The sequence below is a fragment of the Taudactylus pleione genome, unplaced genomic scaffold (genome assembly GCF_031769625.1).
Source record: "Taudactylus pleione unplaced genomic scaffold, aTauple2 ptg000005l, whole genome shotgun sequence".
NCBI lineage: Eukaryota > Metazoa > Chordata > Amphibia > Anura > Myobatrachidae > Taudactylus > Taudactylus pleione.
In genome coordinates, this window is record NW_028284408.1 from 15,202,736 (window position 1) to 15,230,682 (window position 27,947).

The 27,947-nt window shown below is 43.1% G+C and overlaps 1 protein-coding gene across 1 annotated transcript in view; it reads left to right on the forward strand.

The window, feature by feature from the left end:
- The first annotated feature begins 977 nt into the window (after positions 1–977).
- CCDC122 (coiled-coil domain containing 122) overlaps positions 978–27,947 on the forward strand; it is a 51,183-nt gene continuing 24,213 nt past the window's right edge. Inside the window, exons 1-2 of the mRNA XM_088476899.1 lie at positions 978–1,085; positions 7,872–8,270. Coding sequence (XP_088333025.1) covers positions 978–1,085; positions 7,872–8,270 — 507 coding nt within the window. The remainder of the gene's footprint in view (positions 1,086–7,871; positions 8,271–27,947) is intronic.

Here is a 27,947-nt window from a genome sequence, read left to right on the forward strand (position 1 = left end):
CCGTTGGGATGCTGGCATCGGGGGTTCTGACTGCTGTTGGGATTCCGGCACCTGTATTCTGAGTGCCGTCATCCTGACCACCAGCATGTCAACTACATCTCCTTCATACTGTATATATTTGATGGATTTGAGTTATAACTGGGGTTAGTGTCTGGCAAGTATTTAATAGGCCTGGGTGGTAAAAATTTTACTTTGTGACACAAATGCTTATTACTATTACTATTATTATTATTATTATTATTATTATTAGTACTATGTATTTGTAAAGCACCTCAGTGCTCCACATTGGCAGCCAGTAGCTAAAAGAGGACAAGTATAACACAAGGATATACAAGTACTGTATAAGGTAGACAAATTAAATGTAGCTGTGAAAACCTAGTTTAGGGAGGGCTCTGCTCCTGTGGGAGCTTACAATATGCATTAGATACAGTATTGATGATATATTTATAGTTTCAGGGCAAAGTCTGACTCCATAGTTTGGCTTCAAAGTATTCTATTACTGTGCAGTAAGTTGCTTGCAAAGCTGGGACAAGCCAATTTCCACTTTAAAGGTGCCCATTCACTAGACGATTAAATTGAGCGATTGAACGATAATGATATTGTTATTGTTCAATCGTTTAGAAATCGTTTGCAAATCGTTTGCAAAAATGTCTAAAATGACCAGCAATGCACACTGAAGCTGGTCGTTTAGACATTTATCATCGGCCAAACATGCTGGACAACCTGATGATAACGTCAGGTTCAGCATGTTTGCAGATGACTGATGTGCCTACACTGTTTTCCTTCAGTGTAGGCACATCACAGACTGACAAATGACTTACAATGTCGTAATCGTGCAGTCGTTTTGATCTTTTCTAGTGTATGGGCACCTTATGAGTACATAATCTAGTACAGTTTGTAGAATGCCTCAAGCCTATACAATGAGCACTTCTAAAATCATAATAAATTTCTATTCTCTTTTGGGTCTGTATCAAGAAATGGACAGCACACCTTCTCTAAGTGAGGTGGTAGAACAAGTGATGCAGCAACAACAAACCCAAGCTTCTGAAATACAGAGAAACAGAAAAGTCCTCAGCCAGTTTCAAGTAAGTTACCACATCATGTACCGAGCATATTGTTCGATGCCATAGTGGAACAGGCTATTGATAGTTAAGTGTTGTGTGTAAATACAATGTGAAGGTTTTGTTGAACATATTTCAGTGTTCTTAAGTTGGTGTATTGCAGTGGTTCTCTGCAGACATTTATCTATTTTATTCCTGTTTCATTAATGCATTAAATTTTTGAATTTGTTATTAAAATCAGGTATCTTCACAACCCTAATGCAAACCGGGGACAGTGTCCAGAATGCAGATACATTCATGGGATTTTATAAATCTGCAGATATCTCCTGAAAAAGGGTGTATTTGGGGGATATCCTGCAAATTTACTTTAGTAAATAGGCCTAATAGAAACATAGTTATTCGGGGGAGGGGGGCACTAAATGATAACTTGCCTCTGGGCGCCTGGGATGAACTTGAATTTATACCACTGTCACTACCTGTGTATAGCGTCAAACTACACTTACAGATAGAAACTACAAACTACAACTACCAACGACCCAATTATCTGCCGTGGTCAGTTTGAGGGAATAGCTACAGCAAGTGTGAGTTGTGGCTAAGCACAGTATTTGTCTGTGCGAGTTGGAGGTGTGGAAATGTTTACTCACATTTTTGTTATGTAATGCTGGATGATAGGCTATATTGCACATTCCAGGCATTTCTCAAACATTCACAGCCTGTCACACGCTTGAACCATTATGTTACTAATGGAAAAGATTGACATGATATTGAGCCATGGTGAACAATGTGAGCCAAATTCTGCAGTAAAGGCTCCTCATAATGAAGATGTTCTGCTGGTATCTATGTAGTGGCCCTCATTCAGGGGCGGTCGGAGGATGCAAGCGATCGCTCAGAAACTGGGCGGCCGCTTGCATCCTGACCAGCCACCTCTGTTTCGGTCGTTAGGCTGTGGGTTTACACCCACAGCTCTAACGACCGCTATGGTGATGGTCGCGATGGTCATAGACCATCGCGACCATCGGGGCTTACGACGAGACCCTAGGGTAGGGTCTCACTTGTCGTAAGCCCCAGAGAGCTTCTGGCTCTGTCAGAGCCGGAAGCTCTCCACTGACATCACTAGTGATGTCAGTGGGGCCTCCCCCAAACGGCAGGCGTTCCCATGGGAACGCCTCCGTTTGGGCTGCCACTCCCCCCGGCCCGCCTTCCAAATGGGGCGAGCTGTCAATCAACATCGACAGCTCGCCCCCTTTGGAAAGAGACCCGCTACGACCGGCGCTGTCGGTTGTAGCGGGTCTCACGCATGCGCAAGAAGGAGCCGGCTCCCTCGTGCGCATGCGCACTGGACAAACATCGAGGCGGCCGTGCGGTCGTAGACCGTACGGCCGCCTCTGAATGAAGCCCTATGTCTTTGTTCTTTGTGGAAAGCTGACAAGGTTCATCTTAGTAATAGAGGATGTGGAATTAGAGTTCGAAACTGATAAATGAATATGCCTCACTCTTAGTAAACTCCAAACTAATATAGCAAGTAAAACATGTCATAGAAATGTGTCTGGAACTCAGGGCCTGATTCAGAGCCGGACGCTATTTGCGCTCGCTCGTTCAGAAAAAGGGGCCGGCTATTTAAATTGAGCGCTCGCTCTTTGCGGTCTGTTGACGCCTCTATGTCTGAGCGAGCGAATGAAACATGCGCTCGCTATTTTGTAAAGACGCCCCCTGGCCGCTCGCATCCTACGTCATCTCCGGTATTTATTAGATTAATCGAGTACATCAAAAGGCGTCTGAACTGCTCGCAGTGCTTGTGGTTGGGTTTTCCTACCACAATCATGCGAACAGTTCAGGCTAAGAGACAACCAAGTGACGTGGTCGATGACGCTGCTTTGTTAATTATGCACACCCTTAAAACGCCCGTTTTGACCGTTTGGCACGCCTGCATTCAGATCTCCACTCCCCGTTTGCAAGCACCTTCCCCTGTTACCACCCACAAACGCCTCATCCTGTCACTCAAACTAGCAGGCACTCGCTATTTTGTGAGCGCTCGATTTCCGAACGCACTGACTGGTTGGCGCATGCGCATTACGACCCATACGCATGCGCAGATGTGCGAACATCGCTCGGAGCGAACGAGCGGCCGCTTACGAGCGGCTCAGAATCAGGCCCACAGTTTGAGGAGATTTTGTAATTAGCTTTTCTTTCATCAACACAATTCCACAAGGGCAGAGGCAATTTGTGTTTTTACTGCTATTTACACCTTAGAAAATGCTCTTTGGAAAAATACCCAACCTGACCAAGTATAATTATGGTCCTTTTTCACCCCCTTTTATAGTTGATTGTTCCCCCACGAAGGAAGTCACAATGGTCAAAGCTATGAGAAGCAGAGTGCTTTGTCAGCCCCCCACTCCATGCTGCTGATTGATTGTGTGACGACAATGCTCCAGCACTGTTACTAATAGAGCTAGGACAAGGATGGGAATGTTTTTTCTTCCGAGGGCCATTTTGATATATAACATTATTTGTGGGCCCGGTGCAGGCCACGCCCCTCTGTGTGATGTCACACTGGGGTCGGGCCACAATCGCCGTTGATTACAGCAATGCCTGGAGCATCCTGAAGATGCTCCGGGGAGCTGTAAGGGCAGCGGTGTGACCGTCTGAAGCGTCCTAAGGAGGCTCCAGGCGGCACTGCTGCATAGATTCTGGCTGCAAGGTGCCATTCTAGATACCCTGCTAGCCAGATGATGCTAGCAAAAAAAATCTCAGAGGGCCAGACCAAATGATTCCGTGGGCCTTATACGGCCCCCTGGCCTGAGGTTCCCTGTCCCTGAGCTAGGACATTTAAATCTGATTACAGTGCCAAAATGATGTATTGGATATGAATCCAATATACAGCTCTTCTGTGCAGATTTCTACTAGCAGAGGAGAGGAGTCTCTTTACACAGGTGTAGAATGGAGTGGAGGGTGTTTTAAAGTTAATTTTTAAATAAATGTTAACTTGTATCCTGACCAGTGAAAGTGTATTTTCTGTCTCATTGCATAAGATGTCGCTGGCTATATAGAGGGTAATCAGAAAGAAACTAAAGAAGAAAGGGTACATCAATGCATTATAATAGTGCAGATACACAACTATCTGAGAAATGTGGGTATTATCATGGACGTACTAGGGCTGTAGATCAGCCCTGGAAGTCCGCCCTGTGCTCTTGCTTGCAAAGGGGGCATGGTTGTTTCAAGGAGGTGTGCCACGAGTCACTGCTCCTGTCCTCGCGGCATGCCCCTGTCTCTTCCCAGCCGAGCACAGTGCACCGGCCCATCACTGCCTCCACCCCTTCCGTCTCCATGAGCTCAAATAGTGAATCCGGAGCCAGAGGGTGTGGCACTTCCGCCCTCCTCGAGCCAAGCCAGCCAGAAGTGCCCGATGGCCAGTCCGGCCCTGAGTGCTATTATCATGTAGCATTAGGACCACCAAAAAACAGAGATGCCTTGAAGTGGCTTGGTGGCTTACCATATGTTTGCAAATATATGTAACTGAGATCTCTGCATTGCTATTATAATGTAGGATGAGACTCTCATTTGCTGGTACTTTGCAGTGTGCTGGGGAATTCTGTGTTTTTTCTTGGCTAGATTAGTCCATTCCTTACATGCACCTGTGATGGACCAATACATTGATTTCAGCAACTGCCATTCTGTAATTACCTTTCTGGGAAATGTGGTTTGACTTTGCATATTTCTACTATTCACTCTTGTACATCTTAATATGTAAGCAGGTCTGAAGTTTGTCAGTACAATCTGTACAATGTTGCATTTAAACCATGCAATAAGCTTGGTTGAAATGTTAATTCCATAAAACATATGGTGAAAGTCTTTCTTTCTATGAAGATTAAGCTGTCTATTGGAGAAGGAAAAATCCAGATGGAGAAGTTGAAGCCACAATCTGTGCTGCTTACATTTTAATTATTGTTATTCATGCATCACCAGAGAGTACTTGAGAAGTGATTTGTGATCTCTCAATTTACATGATCTAAAATTGTGAGAGAGAAAGTATTAACCAATCAGCTCCTAACTGTCATTTTTCAAACACAGCCTATAAAATGTAATTTAGAAGCTGATTGGTTGGTGATTTGATACAGAGGCGGTCTTTAAATATCTACAGATCTGCCCAGCTATTTTGTTGCTCATGGCATGGCGTGAGTCGTGCCATGGACTTGTGGCATGGCGCGCAGGCCTCTGAGACGCGCCATGGACTTGTGGCATACCGTGGTATTCTTCAACGAAGGATATGCTACGGCATGTAATACAGTGCTTAACCGCTGGGTGGCGAGTGCTGCACTTTTGTAATTGCATGTAATACAGTGCTTAACCGCTGGGTGGTGAGTGCTCCACTGTTGTAATTTGTACTGAATGCCTTGTACTGAATGCCATACTGTTAAACTTACAGTAAATTGGATGGATATCACAATCACAGCATTTGCATGTATGCACAACCCATACTGTATTTTTAATGTCACATAATATACATATACTGTATATAATACTGTACCGTACAGTAAGATCTTATAACAGGATGCAAATCACTGCACATACTGTATTGTACATACGGTACGGTGCAGTAACTGAATAGTAGAGAAGTTGCCCGAGTTGTTGTCACGGTATAACCGATACTGTAGATTAATGAGATGCACGCACAGCTTTCACTGAGATGGGATGAATTACAGTATGACAATTTTTTATTTTTTTTATTAAAAACAGCAGCGGGAGGAGTGCACAAGGATGAGGCCGCTCTGTGCGGTTCTCTGTAGCTGTCGTGTGGGCTAGTGGTTAGGTGATCACTTTGGTAGAATTATGGTCCCGGGTTCGATCCCTGGAAAAGAATATACCGTACCGTATATTTTTTTTGATTGTCACTGTCTGCTCTGGACACTATAGTGAAACTACTTTAGTAGTGTTGTACTGTACTGTAATACTGTAGTGTTGTTGTTTAAAAGGCTGCTTAAAAGTAAGATATTACAAACTGTGTGTTTAAATAGTGCAAAACTTTCATCAATGTCTGCACTGTGGTGGCTGTCTGCTTCGAGGGGTTGCAATGGGATTTCATGCGCATGCCCAGTGGAGGGTTTACAATGGGATCTGTAGTGCCAAGAGAGGGCTCTGTATTTCAATGAATGTGCCTGTACTGAATATTAAAAACTGACAGTGCCGTTGAATTTAGCACCACAGAATAGTGATTTCATAACTGCAGAAACTGCTAGTGAATCTACTGTCTAGAATGAGAGACAGTTTTGTATCACAAACTGTGCGCCCAAAACGCAAAACGCAAACATGCGACAACGTAGATGCGGTCTCAGCCTTACGCACTATGGCTACGTCCCTTGGACTGTGTCTGAGAGTGGTTTCCGACTGTGAGAGAGCGCTCTGTGTTCAAAGCTGACTGTGCGTTTGAAGTGCAAAATAGCGTTGCATCGCAAACTTATGACAATGGTGATGCTGCTCCAACCTTGCACACTAAGTACGGTAGTAGTGGGATCTGCATGAGAGAGAGCTCTCTGTATTACACAGTTGGCGCTATGGTGGCTGTCAGCCATCTGCGATGGATTAGAAATGGAGGGGGGTACAATGGGATCTGTGGCGCCAAGCCATACGCCATGTAGCGCTATGCCATCACTGAGCATGCGCAGTTGGTTGTATTACTGCAGTCGGTACAGTACTGTATGCTGTTGAATTTCCATCTCTGGCGGGCGCATGCCCAGTAGGAGGGTTGCGATGGGATTTCTGGCGCATGCCCAGTGGGGCCGAGAGCCATACACAGTGCGCATCAGGTCCCTTCCCCCAAAGCAAGCAAGAGCCTCTCCTTACCATAATAAAGGAAGCTTTGTTAATCTATTTACTGTAAGCAGTCAGCTCTGTCCTAGTGTCCTGAAAAATGCGTGAGAGATAACGCTGTGATGCCACATTATAGCTGGGCACATCAGTATATATTTTCTGTTAAACTTTTCTTCTTCTATGAGTACTTTGTGGCAGTCAGAAATGCTATGTGTCCTGTGCAGTATGTGAAAATATAATGCAGAATGTCTCCTCATTTAAAATTAGAAGAGTAATAGTAATCTTAGACAATTCTGCATGATCTAAATATTTACCAGTTTGACAATTGTGACTAATTTATGCCTTTTCCCCAGCTGACTATGTACACATGACTATTTATTTATTTATTTATTACATACAGTAGTATGTTTAATTTTTGGATAATAGTTGGTATTTGTATTTCTGATATTAATTGTAAAAAAAAATGTGTACGTTGAGATAAACAAAATTAATCTCAAATACATTTTGCAGCAGAACTGGCTATTTTGCTGAGATGCTAAGTGTCGGTGGGTGATTCAGTCCTTGAGATCCGCTTATACTTTGCCCTTCTGCTGGATGTCAGACATATCTATGTTTATAAACTTGACTATACCAAAATTTTCTCTTTGAATATAGCTGGAACGATGATAGTAATTTCATCCTGCTGTGTGGTATGGCTGGGATAGGAGTGGGGGCATTTAAAGCTAAATTGCATTGGTGAACCATCCAGAATATTGCGTGTAAATGTCAAATGAGTCAAATATTTTGTTGAAGAATTTGAAAATTTAGCTTGTTCCTAATTACATGTATACGGGCGCACAATTTTAGTTTACTGGTTCTAAGAGTGACTTTATCTACAGTATAACTATTCAACATAAGAGCCAACTAATTGTAATGTGGATGCTCCAATGAAGAATTAGAAGTGATCCCATCTCAGATTTGTTTACAAATAATATTTAAAGATCTTAGGAATTTTCTTCTCTTTAGACAGAACTTTCTGAGCTTGAAACAAAACTGAAGTCTGTTCTATTGGAAGCAAAAGAAGTTGATAAAAAGATTTGCCAAGACGAAGGTGCAATAGAAAATATGACACATCAATGTGGAATCCTGGAGAACCAAAACTACTCAATCCATGCAGAGAACATCAGGCATAAACTAGACTTGGAAATGCAGAAAGAAGATTTTGAATCTATTGTTTCAAGAAATAATGAATACAGAAAGAAGATTGCAGATAATAGCCATGGTTTTTCAGCTGCAGAAAATAAATTACCATTTATGATTGAGCTTATTAAAAAAAGAGATACAGTCAGACTTCTAAAGAGACAGAAGGAGGAAATGATCACTGACTTGCATAATCCTGGAAGTGCTGCAGTAAAGCAAGTGCAGGTTGGTAATAAACGTATTAATGGGCCATAATCAGTAGTGACACTCACCTTTGTGACACCCGGTGCAAAATGAGACCTGATAGCATAGTAGTCTGCGGGGCTAAGCTGCGTGCCGGTAAAAGGGGTGTGGCCTTGTGGAAAGGGGCATGGCCTTGCGGACCAAACCCCTGTTTTAGTAATTCTGGGGGTGCCGGAGGTGCTGACTGTCCCCGGGTACCAGTTTATGTAATAAAATATATGAAGGGTTTTAACAAGGTAAAGGAAGGAGACATTCTTCAAAGAAAGAGGAGTATTAGAACAAGAGGACATGTTCTAAAACTGGAGGGTGGTAGGTTCAGGGGAAATTTGAGGAAAAAGTACTTCACAGAAAGGGTAGTGGGCAAGTGGAATAGCCTCCCATCAGAAGTGGTAGAGGCTAAGACAGTAGAGCAATATAAACAAGCATGGGATAGACGTAAGGATATCCTTCAGAAGAAGTAAGGATCAATAAGGGTTTTGGTAACAATATGTTTAAAACTGGGGAAGAGTAGATGGACCAAGTGGTTCTTATCTGCCGTCAAATTCTATGTTTCTATGTTTTATGTGCAGTGCTGGCTCCCTCACTGTGTCAGGAGCTGAGTGCTGCATATAATGGTACATTGCAGCACCCGGCTCCTGTCACTGAAGATGAGTCGGCACTTTGGTGTCACCCCAGCGGCGGGTGACACCCAGGTCCTCCCCGCCCCCCCCACATCCTCCTTGTGACTCCAGTGGCCATAATATCAAACACCTTGTTTTACACGCTTTGCACCCTTACACCTTTTGCCATAACTAAATAGAATATCCATCACTCATACTAGTTAAGCCAGAGAGTATGCTGTGTATGAGGCCAGCTCTGGTCTTATACTGTAGGTATGAGTCACTGGCATTATTGTCTACCTGCATGCAAATGATTCACAGACTCTATAAGGCATGCAGACATAATAAAGCCTTTTATATATTTAAAAACATAGAAGAATAGTATTATACAATTTCTAAACATAATTTAGTCTGAATAATTAATGATAGTTTTCCACAGCCCATAGTTTGGCTACGATTGCGCTAATGTCTCAGTTTACTCAAGGATTTGTAAACTGTACAATGTCTGTGCCTCCATAGAGCAGATGCTTCCTGCTTCTGACCACTCTGTTTTGCTTTCTGAGCAAATTTGTGGTACTAAGGAAAAGTAATCAGCAAGATCCTATAATTTATATGTGAATTCTGTGCAGACTTCGTATATTGTAACGATACTGACTTTGAACCTCTATACACTCCTGCCTATACCTTCTAATATCCTTCCTATAAACCTCTAAGGATGACGCTATTTTGCGTATGCAGTCATACAGTAAATAAAGACTCCAGACCTTGAACCTGTGGTTCCAAAGCACAAAGTATTACTCAAGTAAAAGTACAGTCAGTTACATGCTATGATCTAAGTACAATTTAGCGCAAAGAAATTATACAGACCCAAGTACAGTTATACATACGCATGCGCTCTGGACCAGATCCCAGCATCAGCAAGAAACCTCCGTCAATCAGCATTCAGCAAGAAGACTAGAAACCCAGGGTCAGAGCACACATATTTATACCCCCCCAGAAATAGACAACACAATAGAGAGGCTTGTTGCTGATGCCATTGGTTCCCAAGGGGGATGCATCTATTACAGAGCATTTAACAGGTTGATTCAAATAAACACAGTCCAGCCTCCGACAGCTGGTTGCCTCTGTTTCCCGCCTCATGCAAATCCTAACAGTTGGTCATATAATGTACATTTCGGTGCTTGAAGTCTCTGCGGCCCATAAGTTGCGAGTGCATGTTGCGATCTTCCCACCGACGATACCGGGAAGCTGTGGAGAGGGTGCAGATCAGTATAATACCAAGCACGGCATACTTATGTATTAAACCTGAGCTACTAAATAACCTTTATTTCACAGCAATTATAATAAATGAACAAACTTGAATCTTATACTTTATAGCTTATGGAACCTTGTATGTAAATATGTAATGTGTAAGTATGTGGGGTTTGATAGAAAGACGCTAGTTAACTTGGGGCAGATGCGTGCACATGAGGCTAATAAACAGCATTTTCATACAGGATCTTATACATTCGCTAATGTGCGACTAGTTAACAGCGCAATTGTGTGTATTTATGTGTGTATGAGAAATGGTGTAAGATGCAATCGCATGATGCTAAATAGTAACATCGCCATATGTACTTAAGTGTGAGTTTAGCTAAAATGGCGCTGGGCAGCCATTCGCAAAATGGCATCTTGCGACCTCATTTTCAAGATGGTTGCCTTGCGGCCAGTCGCAAGATGGCATCATTACGATCTAATTTTAAGCTGATCTTGTCTCAGCCAATTATCCAGCTTCGACAGTCCACCCTTTGATAGCAAACAAAATGCTATAACAATCTGATTTTAAAAATTAATTTAGGCTTACATTTATATATTATTTAATGTTATTTTGGGATGGCACAAGGTGGTTCTTAATCCATCAATAATGTGTCTCTGATTGGGGACATAAGACTACTATTATACGCACACCGCAGATCTTGGAAGATCATGGGGGTGATGTGGGGATGCATCAATCCTATAAGGGCAGTCTTGAAGGGAAATTGAGACTTTACATTTTCTGAGGTGTTTCAAAAGTAACATTTCAATAATACATTCTATGCACGTCTAAATATAATACATTAGATGATGGTGTTTCCTAGTTCAGGGTTGTAGTGCAGTTCTATATTTACCTCAGTATTCATATTGCCATTACTGACCACCATCATAATTTCATTCTTCCGTTTTACTCTATTTTTACATTTTCCACACTTCAACACAATAGGAACACACCGGACACATAGGCCAATTATTATGATGACAATCAGTATAAGGATCAAGAATTTGCCTATGCTGGCGATCACTTCCTGGACCCATTCCCCTAGGCCTGAGAACCATTTCACTGGGTTCAACCATGAGACCCATCCTTCTATTTTCTCCCCTACTTCAGCCACTGAAGCATTATGGTTCTTACGAAACTCCCATTTTAGCTGCAGTCTTCCAGTCTATCACCTCTTTGGGGTCGCTGGTATCATTGGTGACATAGGTGCAACACTTCACTCCAAATTGGGTGGCCAAAGTTACGCAATACCCTCCAGTAAAAGCAGTTAACTAATTTAATACTAGTCTGTGTTGTACCAGTTCTTTCTTGTACGCTTGCAATTCTCTCCCTGCATACCTGAAAGTGTCATCATACATCTCGGTGATATTATCTATCAATTTAGCGAGTTCCTGAATATATCTAAAATTTAATGTACCCCGAGCGATTCTGGTGGGATCCAGTGCGACTAAAACTTGGAAGCCAGTTGTCTCACTAATTAACTGAGTGGCTTTATGCACGTCACCAGGTATCATATTTCGTTTGCCTCTGTGTTCATACTGCATGTGAAGATATGGTGATGGTATATTTTTATGGATACCAAGCATTTCAACATGTGTGAGGGTCATAACTTCTGGGACTACTCTTCCCAGGTAACACAAACCTTCGGAACTCGGGGAGAGCCACTTATACGCCTTTCTTCCACATATAAAATACACATTATCGGGGAGAACATAAGGAATAGTATGCATCATTATCATTAAACACATTTCCCTTGCGAACAATCCTATCTCAGGGTCTTTCATCTGGTACATGCTGGTCTCTGGTTGTATTATTTTAGCAAAATAACCATCTGGTACCTTACCAATAGTTTCTTTGGTGGAACTCAATGTATACCTGTACCTAAAATGTCTCCCACTAGATTTAATTGAGCGTAACAGACCATGGTTTATGGACTCATTATCAGCTCTCTGTGAGAAGGTCATCGTCTGATTATTCCCCGTCACTTCCCAACTCCTGGGTTTATTGGGGTTGGTTATGTTTAAACACAAAAGTGATCTATCTATGTGGAATTGAGGGGTTTGGATGAGAGGAATTTTCCATCCAATGTTTTCCCTTTATGCAATTCTAAAATGTAATTCATCATCCCTACCTTAGCACTGGCTAGCGGTCGGTAGGGGGTGTGAAGTCGACTATTAATACCCATCAGCTTACACATATTTTGAAAAACATCACCTGTGAAATGAGTACCGCTGTCACTCTCGATGATTTTAGGGATACCGTACCTGCATACAAATACCTGAACTATTTTCTTGGCAGTAAATGCAGCAGTATTAGTGGCTGCTGAGTAGGCCTCAACCCAGTTGGAAAATACGTCAGTGCAAACTAATGCATACTTAAGATTCCTGCAGGGTGGTAATTGGATGAAATCAATTTGTATTACCTGGAAAGGTCCATCAGTCGGTGGAATGTGGGATGGTTCCATAGGGATCGCTTTCCCTATGTTCTTCCTCAAGCAGGTCAGGCAGGAAATTGCTCTCTTTTCTGCTTGGGAAAAAAAATCTGGTGCACACCAGTATGCCCTCACCAATTTACACATACCTTGCTTTCCCAGATGAGTCAGACCATGGACTGCCTCAGCCAGGCTGGGGTAACATGCTTTGGGGGCTACTGGCTTACCTTGTCCGTCCCTCCAGAGCCCGGAGGACTCTTGCCCACATCCCTTGGACTTCCAGATGGACTTTTCCTGGATTGAACACAAATTTTGCATCTCAATTAATTTCAGCATGTCAACTGTTTGAAAAGACATAATTTGTTCAGTTGGAGAAAACAATTTTAACCCTGCTGCCCATTTTGCAGCTTTGTCGGCTCTGTTGTTGTCCTGTGACACCGGATCATCCTCACATGTATGGGCTTTACACTTAATTACTGCCACTGTTTTGGGAAGCTGAATTGCTTTTAATAATTGTTTTATGCATCTGGAGTGTGCAACTGGTGTGCCTGCTGCTGTCATAAAATTTCTCAGACGCCATAGAGCCCCGAAATCGTGCACCACCCCGAACGCATACCTAGAGTCAGTGTAAATGTTAGCAGACTTGCCTGCTGCCAGTTCACACACCACAGTTAGTGCTACTAACTGTGCCCCCTGGGCTGAGTGAGGAGGACCAAGAGGTTTAGCTTCTATGAAGTCTATGTTATTTACAACAGCATAACCTGTACATAACTCACCTGTGTCTGTTTGTCTATGACAACTCCCATCCGTGTAAAATGTCACATCTGCATTCTCTAAAGGTGTGTCACATATGTCAGGTCTAGCAGTAAAGGTCTGATTTAGATATTCCATACAATCATGTGCATCATTATGTCCGCTGAACTCACCTCCCACCAGCAACTCGTCTCCTTCCACCCTTTGTACATCATGTTGTACATATGGTAAATACGTTGCTAGATTCAGCGTGCTGCAACGTTTAACAGTGATGTTTGCAGGTGCAATTAGAGCTAGTTCCCATTTGGTAAACCTAGCTGAAGAAACATGTCTGGTTTGGGCAGAGTTCAGCAGAGCAGATACAGCATGGGGAGTGTAGACAATCATATCATGGCCCAATACTACGTCCTCACTTTTACTCACCAATAGAGCAGTAGCTGCTACACTTCTCAAACAGGTGGGGAGTGATCTTGCCACACTGTCCAATTGGGCACTGTAGTATGCTACGGGCCTACTGGCATCACCATGTTTTTGTGTGAGGACACCTTCAGCACAACCATCGGCTTTTGTACAATACAAATAAAAAGGTTTTTCATAATCAGGTATTCCCAAAGCAGGTGCTTTTGTCAGACTATCCTTAAGATTAAGTAAAGCCTGCTCTGATTCCTCTGTGTGTATGACATGATCGGGCTTTGAGGAAGAGACTAAGGGCCTGATTCAGAGCTGCTCTTAAGCGGCCGCTCATTCGCTCTGAGCGATGTTCGCACAACTGCACATGCGTATGGGTCGTAATGCGCATGCACAAACCAGTCATTGCGGTCGGAAATCGAGCGCTCGCAAAAGAGAGAGGGACTGCTAATTTGATTGACAGAATGTACCGTTTGTGTGTTTGGTAACAGGGGAAATTGCTTGAAAACGGGGGAGTGGAGATCCGAATGCAGGCGTGCCTAACTGTAAAAAGGGCGTTTAATGGGAGTGCATAATTAGTAAAGGAGCGTCATCGACCACGTCACTTGGTTGTCTTTTAGCCTGAACTGCTCGCAGTGATTGCAGTAGGAAAAACCTACCACAAGCACTGCGAGCAGTTCAGATGCCTTTCGATGTACCCGATTAATCAAATAAATACCGGAGATGACGTGTGATGTGAACGGCAAAGGGGTGTCTTTACAAAATAGCGAGCGCATTTTTCGTTCGCTTGCTCAGACATAGAGGCGTCAACAAACCGCAATGAGCGAGCGCTCAATTTAAATGGCCGGCCCCATTTTTGGAACGACCGTCCGCAAATAGCGTCCGGCTCTGAATCAGGCCCTAAGTCCTGTAAAGGCAAGGCCAGAGTAGAAAAACCTGGGATCCACATTCTACAGTATTTACACATTCCCAAGAAGGTACGAATTTGCTGCTGGTTCTGCGGCAGTGTCATGTTCTGTATAGCCTGGATTCTGTCATTTATGAGATGTGTCCCAAATATTTTACTCTGGATTGGCACGGCTGTAGTTTGTCCTTACCAACCTTGTGTCCTGTATGCGAGAGATGAAGCAACAAAAGTTTAGTATCATTCAAACATGACATAAATGAATCAGAACATAGCAATAAATCATCCACCTATTGGATTAGAACAGATCCATTGGCAGGTTGAAAAGATTGTAAACAGTCGTGCAAGGCCTGGGAGAAGATACTGGGGCTGTCTATGAAACCTTGGGGCAACCGTGTCCATGTATATTGTACACCTCTGTATGTGAATGCAAATAAATACTGACAGTCAGCGTGGAGAGGCACAGAGAAGAAAGCAGAACAGAGGTCAATGACAGTGAAATGGGTTGCATTTGGTGGGATTTGCATAAGAATGACAGCTGGATTTGGCACTATGGGGAATTGGCTCTCTACTACCTTATTAACACCTCTAAGGTCTTGTACCAGCCTATAACCCCTCCCACCACTCTTCTTCACCGGAAAGATGGGACTGTTGGCTACACTAGCTGTACGAACTAAAATTCCCTGTTGCAATAATCGCTCAATTATTGGAAAAACCCCTGATTCTACCTCCTGTTTTAGTGGGTACTGGGGAATTTTTGGAGCTTGCCTACCACCTTTTAAATTTACCATTACGGGACTTACGTTTGCCATTACTCCAGTGTCCTGTCCATCCTTAGTCCAAAGGGAATCTGGAATTTTTGATAACATTTGCTCTACCTGAGATGGATTTTCATTTAAACTGGTAGAGTGATACATTATCCTTGGGGAGTGTCCAACATATCCCACACCTCGTTCGCAACTCTCTCTGGGATATCTAGAAATACACCATCAGGGGTGCAGTATATGACACATCCCATCTTACATAACAAGTCTCTAAAAAAAGTGAAAAGAATATCCGCACAGACCACTCTATACACGATTATCCTTCCTTATCCCTTATTAATGTTCATATAAATATGATATCAATATATAACTATTCTGGACGGAGGTGCTCCCAGGAATAAAATAAATGACCATGACATAAACCAAAGAAGCAAAGTATTCCTATATTGGGGCACTCACGGATTAATTAGAATAAATTTCCAGTGACCATATACATCATAAAACATAACTTTTATTAAGTCCTTTTAGAATAAAAAAACAATAGCGAAATATAATTCTAAAATTGTGTGTTCTCCAGTTATAAATCTTATTGTGGTAATCCTATTATTGTACTATATATTGTCTATAGGTATATTGATTCCACGTTATCTTGTTCTATGTTGAATGTCTCACCAGTGAATGTCTAATTCTATTGATTAAACAAATCCCTATATGAAATGGATATTTATGGTTTACTGAATAAACTGGTACCAGACAGCACTCAATTGATTCACTACATTGCAATACATACGATGTTGTCTATTAAACTGTAGTTATTAGGCTGGTAGATAGAAGATATCACCTAAAAAATATTTGATTCAAGACAAAATAACTATGTATGTGTATCCAAACAATGTTGGTACCTATGCTGGTAGTGTTGTATCACTGTCCTAACGATTCAATCATATAATATTAGCTGCTCCCTGTTCCCTGAGCTGAGAGTCTGTAAATACAGGAAAGTCCCCTGATATACTGAAATATCTAGTTGCTCATTTGCATGTGATTATTCCAACAAAGTATGTGGGCCTTATAGGTAACAGTGTGACATCATTCGTTCCGACTGCCTCATTAACTTATCAGTATTTTATTAATAGAGCTCTCACCTCTCTAAACAGTCTTCTAATATACCAACACTCTCCTGATATATCACAGAGCTTAATCATAAATTATGGCACCTGAGAAGTGTTACAATAGTTTCAACTGTGTTGTACAAAAAAATGGTTGTTGGATGTTACAGCCTTACTTGCGACATTGTAACCTTGTCCGTTTTGATTAAAAAACAGCAGTAACCAAGTGGTCGGGTTGCTCCTTTGCTAAAGCAGTTGATGCGAAACGCGCGTTGGGTCACACGGGCACGCGATGCATAGCGTGACCTGTGTTGTTTTTTAATCAATGTGTTTCTCCATATAAATATGTTTGTTCATGTTGAATACCTAGTCAATCGGAGTTATATTATATGAGAGAGCTATTAGAAGCCGCTAGAGTGGTAGATTAGGAGATTGCTCATGTCCTAACGGATCACGGAAGCATAGAGCTCACTAATGAGAGCAGTGAATATTCATGAGATAGCCGGAGTGGATAGTGTCACAGTGTTGACAGCAAGTTAATAAACATTCAAACAGTAATGTATGAGAGGGTGAATTGTAGCCGCTAGATACAGCGGTATATCAGGAGACTACTCATGTTCCAACAGACTATGCAAGTGTAGAGCTCAGTAATGAGAGCAGTGAATATTCATGAGGCAGCCAAAACGGACAAGGTTACAATGTCGCGAGTAAGGCTGTAACATCCAACAACCATTTTTTTGTACAACACAGTTGAAACTATTGTAACACTTCTCAGGTGCCATAATTTATGATTAAGCTCTGTGATATATCAGGAGAGTGTTGGTATATTAGAAGACTGTTTAGAGAGGTGAGAGCTCTATTAATAAAACACTGATAAGTTAATGAGGCAGTCGGAACGAATGATGTCACACTGTTACCTATAAGGCCCACATACTTTGTTGGAATAATCACATGCAAATGAGCAACTAGATATTTCAGTATATCAGGGGACTTTCCTGTATTTACAGACTCTCAGCTCAGGGAACAGGGAGCAGCTAATATTATATGATTAAATCGTTAGGACAGTGATACAACACTACCAGCATAGGTACCAACATTGTTTGGATACACATACATAGTTATTTTGTCTTGAATCAAATATTTTTTAGGTGATATCTTCTATCTACCAGCCTAATAACTACAGTTTAATAGACAACATCGTATGTATTGCAATTTAGTGAATCAATTGAGTGCTGTCTGGCACCAGTTTATTCAGTAAACCATAAATATCCATTTCATATAGGGATTTGTTTAATCAATAGAATTAGACATTCACTGGTGAGACATTCAACATAGAACAACATAACGTGGAATCAATATACCTATAGACGATATATAGTACAATAATAGGATTACCACAATAAGATTTATAACTGGAGAACACACAATTTTAGAATTATATTTCGCTATTGTTTTTGTATTCTAAAAGGACTTAATAAAAGTTATGTTTTATGATGTATATGGTCACTGGAAATTTATTCTGATTAATCCGTGAGTGCCCCAATATAGGAATACTTTGCTTCTTTGGTTTATGTCATAACAAATCTCTACCCAGCAGGTTAGTAGGAGTCGCTGCAGCCAGAAGAAAAGAATGCCTGGTATGCAACGGTCCGATAGTAACCTCTGTGAACTTTGTTAAAGGATAATGTTGCACTTTACCTGTTACACTCATTGTTGGTACTTTCTCGTTGGTCACCTGTAAATTAACGGGAGATTTTATCACTGACCTGGTCGCCCCTGTGGCTACAAGAAAAGGATATTTAGTACCAGCTACATCAACCATCATGACCGGTTCTTCCCTAGTACTTCCCGTTAACCTGACTATCTGTAGACTACAGGTGTGACCTGACCCCTAGCGTTGGCTACCATTCTCCAATAAAGCATTAACGGCCACTATTGGAGCTGGTGCTTGTTGGACATTTGCTGGTCTCTGTGCATATCCTTTATGGGGATATCCAGGTACTCTCTGGTTTGGGGGTCCTACCCTTTTTACCGGACTGTTTCTATTTAAATGTCCTGTTTGTTTACAATTAAAACATGCTCGTGGATCAGGTGAAGACACGGGTTGTTGTGGGATTTGAGCAGGGGGAAAGGTGGTGGATATGGGTAGGGAAATGGAGGATATGGGTATTGTGGGGGGCATGAAGTTTGTGGGTAGTATGGGACCTGTGGTTGTGTAGGGTATGTGGGATAGGGCTGTGTTTTCTGTTGCGTGGGATTAGTGAGGGCGTATAACTGTTCAGGTGTAAGTGTGTGTGTGGGTGCAAGTGTGTCTGCTGGCTGTGATGTTACCGTCATTCCTTCCAGAGCTTGGATACTTACAGCCATTAGTTTTTCGCTCTGGGTCTCTCTCTTCTTTGAGATGTTTTATCATGTTCTATGGCAGATTCTATGAGGGTATCTATTGTGACTCCCCTCCAGCCAGGCTGTGAGGTCTTTAGGTTCTCTTTAAGACCGTCCATGAGTATGGTGACTATCATTCCCCTGTGGTGAGTGCTATCTTTAATATCCTCTAACCCAGTGTACTGGGTGATAGCCTGCAGAGCCCGGTCACAATAATCTTCTGCAGATTCACTCTCCTTTTGCTTTATGGTGAAAATTTTGTTCCAGTTGACTACTACTGGAAAATATATACCCAATTGAGTTACAATGCGGGAAATGTTACCTTGGTTTACTTGGTCTGTTAAGGGAACGTCACCATCCAATACACAATCCGTGATAAATTTTGTCACGTCGATATTGCGTGGTAGACAAGCCCTTAACACTACCCGCCAATCTTTATTAGTTGGCTCATGAGAACTACCCAAATTCCTCAAAAATCTTTGACATTTGGCTAGTTCCTTTTTTGGGATCGGGGAAATCATTTATGATGGAATTTAGTTCTGCTCTTGTCCAAGGACAATGCATTACCACTTCCCTCATGGGCACTACACCGTTATGCATCTGCATTTCCATTCTGAACAGTTATTGTCCGAATGGGATGCAGACCGGCAGCGCTGCTACCTTTGACCTTGTTACCTAGCTGGGGGTTTAATCTGTTGCTGCTACGTATGGTATTAACAACTTCCTCTATGGGTGCAGAGGGTGTTAGCACTACCCTTGCTGTTACCAATGGAGATGGCGGCACCACTCGTGATTGTCGTGGCGCAGCATCTATCATTTGCACAGCATGGGAAATGGCAGACATTACAATAGGCTCATCATCCACATCATGAACATTTTCTTTATGGTTGCTTTAGAGAGGATACAAATTGCTTGTTACATTTTTATGTTTTTTTTTGATAACTGTACTTGCACCCTCATCCACAGAAGGTGGCGGTGGTGCGCATGAACTAATGGCAATACCTTCCGCAACGCTACCTTGCTGCAAATGCGCTATTTTGCGGCTCGCACGCATTGCAATCCAGCGTTGCGGGTGTATTTTCTGGCAATGCGTTTGCGATGCTAGTTTGTGTCGCTTGCACATTTTTAAGCCACGCATCCCCTTCATGCTGCCACAATTTTAAACATTCATAATATTTTACCTTCTTACCTCGAGACCGCATCAGACTGATGTGGTCCCGGACATTATTCAATACATCTTTATCAAAGCTACCAATTCTGGGAAACGGTCTAGCACTCTTCATCGTTGTTTTAAACCATACATCACAATACCTTATTGCATACGTACCCTACTTTGTATGCATAATACGACGGGCCGATCCAAGCGGCGCTTCCATTAGCAGCACATCATTGTCTAACATCTCTATTGTTTGCGTGGCTCCCATCTTGAGGCAACTCCTACGTTTTTCAATAAAGATGTAAACTGGTGAAAGACAGTCAAGATACTTTCACTTACCTGTGGACGCCTTTGAAAAAGGGTGTATCCACCAAACCGTATGAAGGACCTCTAGATGCCTTCACTCACCTATGGAAGGAAGATGCTCCCATACAATAAAATCCCTTTTTGACTACGTTTCAACTGCTAGGGGGCAGCAAAGTACCCTTTGTGTTCCAGTTGATTTTGTCCACCCTCCCACCAGCTCACAATCACAATCTAGCCAAGATTATGCAGTTCAATTATAGTGTTCAAATAAGCCTAACAGATCACACACATTGATTACTGAATGCTATAATCACGCTGGGGGCCGAACCCTAACAAAAATATCAAACCATACACCTGCTCTGTGTAAAAGTAAATGGTATGCTGCTACCGAGTCACTAGGCCACCTTCCTGCGCCTAGCACTTAAGGGTCCTACGATACCCTTAACATTTAGGTCCCGAGTTATGCCCTAAACGAACACTCACAGTTACACACTTTTTTCCTGCGCAGAAAAATACATGTTAACCCAGTTATTGGCAACAAATGAAAAATGTAAACCTCAACGCCTTTGTTCAAACACGTGGCAGCACAACCGGAAATACGTATACGTTATTGTGTGACTAGTTGTATACACAATAATGCGACTACTACATAACCATAAGACTTACCCTTAGCTGCGTACGCAAAAGTGCGTCTTTACCGTGCGCGCAAAACTGCTACTCAGCCGTGTGCGCAATACTGCGGCGCCCCCTTTTAACGTAAAATACTATCAACAAAGGAAAACAAACTTTTTCCTCTCTTGTCCCTGGATTCTAGTCAGTGTACCTTGGTTCACACAATAACGGACAGTGGTTGCAGGGAAAACTGCATGTGGCCACTATCCACCCTTTGGTGAGATATCGATAACCGTATTTTATCGTGTGAGCAGGTAAGTGACCTCACACTATGAGCCTCCAACTAACGATACTGAGTTTAAACCTCTATACACTCCTGCCTATACCTTCTAATATCCTTCCTATAAACCTCTAAGGATGATGCTATTTTGCATACGCAGTCATACAGTAAATAAAGACTCCAGACCTTGAACCTGTGGTTCCAAAGCACAAAGTATTATTCAAGTAAAAGTACAGTCAGTTACACGCTATGATCTAAGTACAATTTAGCGCAAAGAAATTATACAGACCCAAGTACAGTTATACATACGCATGCGCTCTGGACCAGATCCCGGCATCAGCAAGAAACCTCCGTCAATCAGCATTCAGCAAGAAGACTAGAAACCCAGGGTCAGAGCACACATATTTATACCCCCCCAGAAACAGACAACACAATAGAGAGGCTTGTTGCTGATGCTATTGGTTCCCAAAGGGGATGCATCTGTTACAGAGCATTTAACAGGTTGATTCAAATAAACACAGTCCAGCCTCCGACAGCTGGTTGCCTCTGTTTCCCACCTCATGCAAATCCTAACAGGTGGTCATATAATGTACATTTCGGTGCTTGAAGTCTCTGCGGCCCATGAGTTGCGAGTGCATGTTGCGATCTTCCCACCGACGATACCGGGAAGCTGTGGAGAGGGTGCAGATCAGTATAATACCAAGCACGGAATATTTGTCATGTATTAAACCTGAGCTACTAAATAACCTTTATTTCACAGCAATTATAATAAATGAATCTCATACTTTAAAGCTTTTGGAACCTTGGGCCTGATTCAGACCCGCTCGCGAGCGGCTGTCCGCTCGCAAGTGGGTCGATGTTATGGACTGAGCATGCGCAGGACGGAGGGAGCTCCGTCGTGCGCATGCGCCAGACGCGACGAGCGAAGGAAAGTCCTTCGCTCGTTGTGTCCGATCAAAGGGGGCGTGCTGTCAATGTTGATTGACAGCATGCCCCCTTTGGTGGGCGTGCCGGGGGCATGCCTCCCTGACGGGGGCGTTCCCACGGGAACGCCTCCCGTCAGAAGCCGGCCCACTGACATCACTAGTGATGTCAGTGGGAGTGATTTTGGCTCTGATAGAGCCAAAATCACTCTGGAGCTTGCGGTTGAAAACCTCAACCGCAGGCTCCGGCTCGCAATTTCGATGGTCGCGATGGTCTCGACCATCGCGGCCATCACAAAGCACGCTCGTATAGCCTGTGGGTGGTGACCCACAGCTATACGAGCGTCCAGGAGGACGCTCCATGAAAATGGAGCCCGGCCCTCATTCAGAGCGTGCGCTCTGCTCAGAGCATACGGCTCTGAATGAGGGCCCTTGTATGTAAATATGTAATGTGTAAGTATGTGGGGTTTGATAGAAAGACGCTAGTTAACTTGGGGCAGATGCGTGTGCATGAGGCTAATAAACAGCATTTTCATACAGGATCTTATGCATTCGCTAATGTGCGACTAGTTAACAGCGCAATTGTGTGTATGAGAAATGGTGTAAGATGCAATCACATGATTCTAATAGTAGCATCGCCATATGTACTTAAGTGTGAGTTTAGCTAAAATGGCGCTGGGCGGCCATTCGCAAAATGGCATCTTGCGACCTCATTTTCAAGATGGTTGTCTTGCGGCCAGTCGCAAGATGGCATCGTTACGATCTAATTTTAAGCTGATCTTGTCTCTGCCAATTATCCAACTTCGACAATTGTAACTCAATATACTTACATTATGCTGCTTAAAGTAGAAAGGAAACAATAAGATTAGAGGAAGTAAGTTATTTCCATAAATAAATTCCAGGAGTAACAGATGTATCCAATTGAATAGTTACATACAGTATGCTTATACTACAATGTCAAATTACTGTCTGAAATAGAATTTTTTTTTATACATGTAGATTTAGGAATAGAGGGCCTGATTCACTTGGAACGCTATTGCAATTGCAGCAGTGATTACGCATGAAGTTCTGTTGCGAAAATATGCTAATGTCTGCGGGTTGGGTATGAAATACCGACAGCTTAAAAGCCGTCGGTTAAAATCCCGTCCTTGGAAGACCGACATTTCATAATCCTGATGCTGGCTGGTAAGTATATTTATCCCTCCCCTCTACCCCCCTATCTCTAACCCTCCCTTGGGGGTGCCTAACCCTAAGACTCGGGGGGTGGTGTCTAACCCCAAGTCCCCCCGTGGTGCCTAAACCTAACACCCCCTCTCCGCATCCTAAACCTAATGCTCCAGGAGGGGTGCCTGACCTTAACCTCCCCCCGATGGTGCCTAGCCCTAACCCCCCCTTCCCCTAGCCTAAACATAACCCTCCCGGGGGGGTGCCTAACTCTAAGTCCCCCCAGGGGTGCCTAAATCTAACCCTCCCCCCGCAGCTAACACGTTGCAACACCTGGCTACCCTACGTTCGGTATGTCGGGCATCGGGATTTCGGTGTGGGGCTAATGACAGGCGTCGGTATTTAGACGCCTGTCTTTAGTCCAATGCCGGGCTTTCAGTGTCGGGATTCTGGTGGTTGGCATTTCGACCGGTGGTTGGCATTTTAACTACATCTCAATGTCTGCAACTGCTCACTCGGCATAGAGAAGCCCACTACCACTTTCGCACTTCCGTAAGACCTCGCAATCCTGTAGTGCAACATGGTTTTATCAATATGCACAGTTACTTGCTCTTTCTCCCAAATATGAATCAGGCCCATCATTAAAAAATAGCACATTTTTTAAAAGACACTTTAGGAACCCTGCACTCTCTTTGGATCCAATGCCGGGTACATGTGCATCATTTACCTAAGGAAGAGATGGCACCAGGGAATCCGGCAGAGTGAGTGTAATGTTTTAAACGATGTTCTGCTGGGAACCCCTGGGTCTGGTCATTCATGTGGACATTAGTTTGATATGTAATACCTACCAAAACATCATTATGAACCAGATACAAACTTCATGGCAATGTTATTTTCCGATGTAAGGGGCCTATTTCAGCATGATAATTTCACCTGTCCAATTGTATGGACTATTTGAGAATGGTTTGAAAACGTGATGAAAAGTTCAAGGTGTCCTCCAAATTCACCAGATCAATCCAATCAAGCTTCTGTGCTACAGTATGTGTTGGAACAATAATTCTGATCGGCAGAGGCTCCACCTCACAACTTACAGGAGTTAAAGGCTTTGCTGATACCAGAGGACACCGTTGGAGGTCTTGTAGCATTCATACTGTACATTGGCGAGTAACCTCAACATAGGCATGGTCATAATGTTTTGGCTCATCATTTTGCAAATTTTCCTGAGTAAATGTGGGCCATTTCTGTGTGCATGGAGAGTGCAAAGATTCATAAAGTAACTGCATATTAATTTTTCATCTAGTGCAAGGTACTAGTTAAAGAACTCAACCTATAGAGACACAGTATACACCGATCAGCCATAACATTAAAGCCACTGGCAGGTGAAGTGAATAATATTGATTATCTTGTAACAATGGCACCTGTCAAGAAGTGGGATATATTAGGCAGCAGGAAAAGTGAGCAAGAAAATAAATCTGAGTGACTTTGACAAGGGCCAAATTGTGATGGCTAGATGTCTGGGTCTGAGCATCTCCAAAATGGCAGGACAGATGGGGTGTTCCTGGTATGCAGTGGTAGGTAGCTACCAAAAATAGTTCAAGGAAGGACAACCGATAATAAAGCAAAATAGTCATGGGCGTTCAAGACACATTGATTTGCATGGGGATTGAAGGCTAGCCTGTCTGGTCCTATCCCACAGAAGAACTACAGTAGAAAAAATTGCTGTAAAAGTTAATGTTGGCTATGACAGAAAGGTGTCAGAACACACAGTGCTGCAGCTTGCTGTGTATGGGGCTCATGGCAGCAGACCGTTCAGAGTGCCCATGCTGACCCCTGTTCATCAATGAGCTTACATTGGTCTGATGAATAATGTTTTCTTTTACATCATGTAGATGGCAGGGGGGTATGCATCATTTACCTGGGGAAAATATGGCACCAGGATGCACTTACTTAGGCAATTAGTCCAGGCAATCAGAAATATAAGGTGGGATGTAATAGAGATCGAGTCTGATGGAGGTGCGGGATGCACACTGATCTTGCTGAACTGGCTTTGCCTTGTAAATGACTGCAACTTTAAAAAAATGATCGAGATCAGTCTGCATCCCGCACCCCCGGCAGACTCAATCTCTATTACATCCCGCCCTATATTTCTGATTGCCTGGACTAATTGCCTAATTAAGCAGCTGCTGGCTGCACATGGGACTTGCTATTTACTTCTTCTCCATTGTGTTCTCAGGGCCACATTATCGAGTCTACCTGTGATTGTTAAGCTGGGTACACACTGACAGATGCATTGGCTGATCAATAGATCAGCCAATATATCTGCTACACCTGCGATATGTCGGTGAACGTCGTCGTTCACCAACATATCACATTGGATGTGCTGCACAGTCGATGGATAGATATGTCTGCAGACATGTAGAGTAAATGTGTGCAAGATAGCGCCAAGAAATATATACAGTCAGGTGCATAAATATTGGGACATTGATAGAATTTTCATATTTTGGCCTCTATTCACCACCACAATGGCTTTGAAATGAAACAAACAAGATGTGCTTTAACTGCAGACTTTCAGATTTAATTTGAGGGTAATTACATCCAAATCAGGTGACCGGTGTAGGAATTACAACGGTTTCTATATGTGCCTCCCACTTTTAAGGGGCCAAAAGTAATGGGACTATCAACTCAAAAGCTATTTCATGGACAGGTGTGGGCTATTCCCTCGTTATTTCATTATCAATTAAGCAGGTAAAAGGTCTGGAGTTGATTCTAGGTGTGACATTTGCATTTGGAATCAGTTGCTGTCGACTCTCAATATGAGATCCAAAGAGCTGTCACTATCAGTGAAGCAAGCCATCATTAGGGTGAAAAATCAAAACAAACCCATCAGAGAGTGAGCAAAAACATTAGGTGTGGCCAAATCAACTGTTTGGAACATTCGTAAAAAGAAAGAACGCATCGGAGAGCTAAGCAACACCAAAAGACCCGGAAGACCACGGAAAACAACTGTGATGGATGACAAAAGAATTATTTCCCTGGTGAAGAAAAACCCCTTCACAACAGTTGGCCAAATCAAGAATACTCTCCAGGAGGTAGGTGTATATGTGTCAAAGTCAACAATCAAGAGAAGACTTCACAAGAGTGAATATAGAGGGTTCACCACAAGATGTAAACCATTGGTGAGCCTCAAAAACAGGAAGACCAGATTAGAGTTTGCCAAACAACATCTAAAAAAGCCATTTGTCACAAACCGGTGAAAGTGATCCTCTGTGGAGGACGGTGAGCCGGGGGGTTCAGGTGACTATCGGAGTCACTGTGACTAGGTCTCCTATTTGCGGCCGAACCCAGGTTTGGCTAGACCTGCCCAGAGGCACGGAGTCTAACTCACTTGGTGGTTTTCTCCAGTGATTTGGTTTTCCGCTGCACCAAGTGAGCAGGTCGCGGCCCTCTGGACAGGTACCTGGGAAAGGCAGAAGACCGGAAACTATATTACGTTAAGTTATTGCTAGAACACTGGAGATACACTGGAACACAATTAGAAATCCTGATCACCGGCTTGCATGAGATTACTGAGAATGAACTAAGAATCACTAAGAAATCCAGGAGCTGACTAGCTCAGCAGCTCAGGGAGATGTGGACACAGGCAGGTACTGGAGTTTGCTAAATATGCAGGAAAACACAAACATATACTGGGGATTGCACATACAAGAGAAGAGTGGACTCAAGGAATATATTGGGAATGCTAGAAATGTGGTACTGGACAAAGGCCAAATACTGGGAGAGATAGAAATGCTGGTACTGGGCAAAGGCAAAATACTGGGAATAATTATATATGCAGGTGCAGATTGCACAGACAAGACATATAGAGAAGATAGGCATACACTGGGAGAGTGCTAACTGCAAGTGCAGATTTGCACTGACAAGACACAGAGCAGACTGACACAGACATGTGCTGGGAGGACCAGCTGTGAGCTAATTAATACCAGCAGGTAATCTGACACTTCAGTGATACAGGGTAATAGCCACAGGAAAGCTGCAATAAAATTAGCAGCACATATACAAAGACACACAGGGAAGGGACATGAAACACTGAAGTACTGTGAGAAAGCTAAAGTCTCAGAGTAAGGTTTAGCATGGAAGCTAATACAGGAAACTGGGAAACTGTGAGCAGGCTGAAGCAACACGCTGACAGAGCAACAGTGGGAGTAACACAGGCACTTGGAATAACGAAGTTGAGCAGCAACTTCCTGGAGTTCTGGAGGCGGATTTATACCCAGGGGTAGCAGATTACTGGAGCACAGCATCAGCTGACTGAAATCATGCTACCATAGGTTAGGAGTACTGTCACATGAGAGGAACTGTCATGACGATGCCCATGATGGGAACTCCGATCCCCAGCACACACAGCCGACCATGGAAGCTCGCAAAAAGCACCTAAGGCAGAATACTCAGCCCCACATCCATCACTGCACCAGACGTCTGACCGCAAGGAAGTCAGGGAAAGCCGGCAAGGAGGTGAGAGAGTCCGATCCTAGGCTGAACCCTGACAGTACCCCCTCCTTTTAGGGTGGGCACCGAAC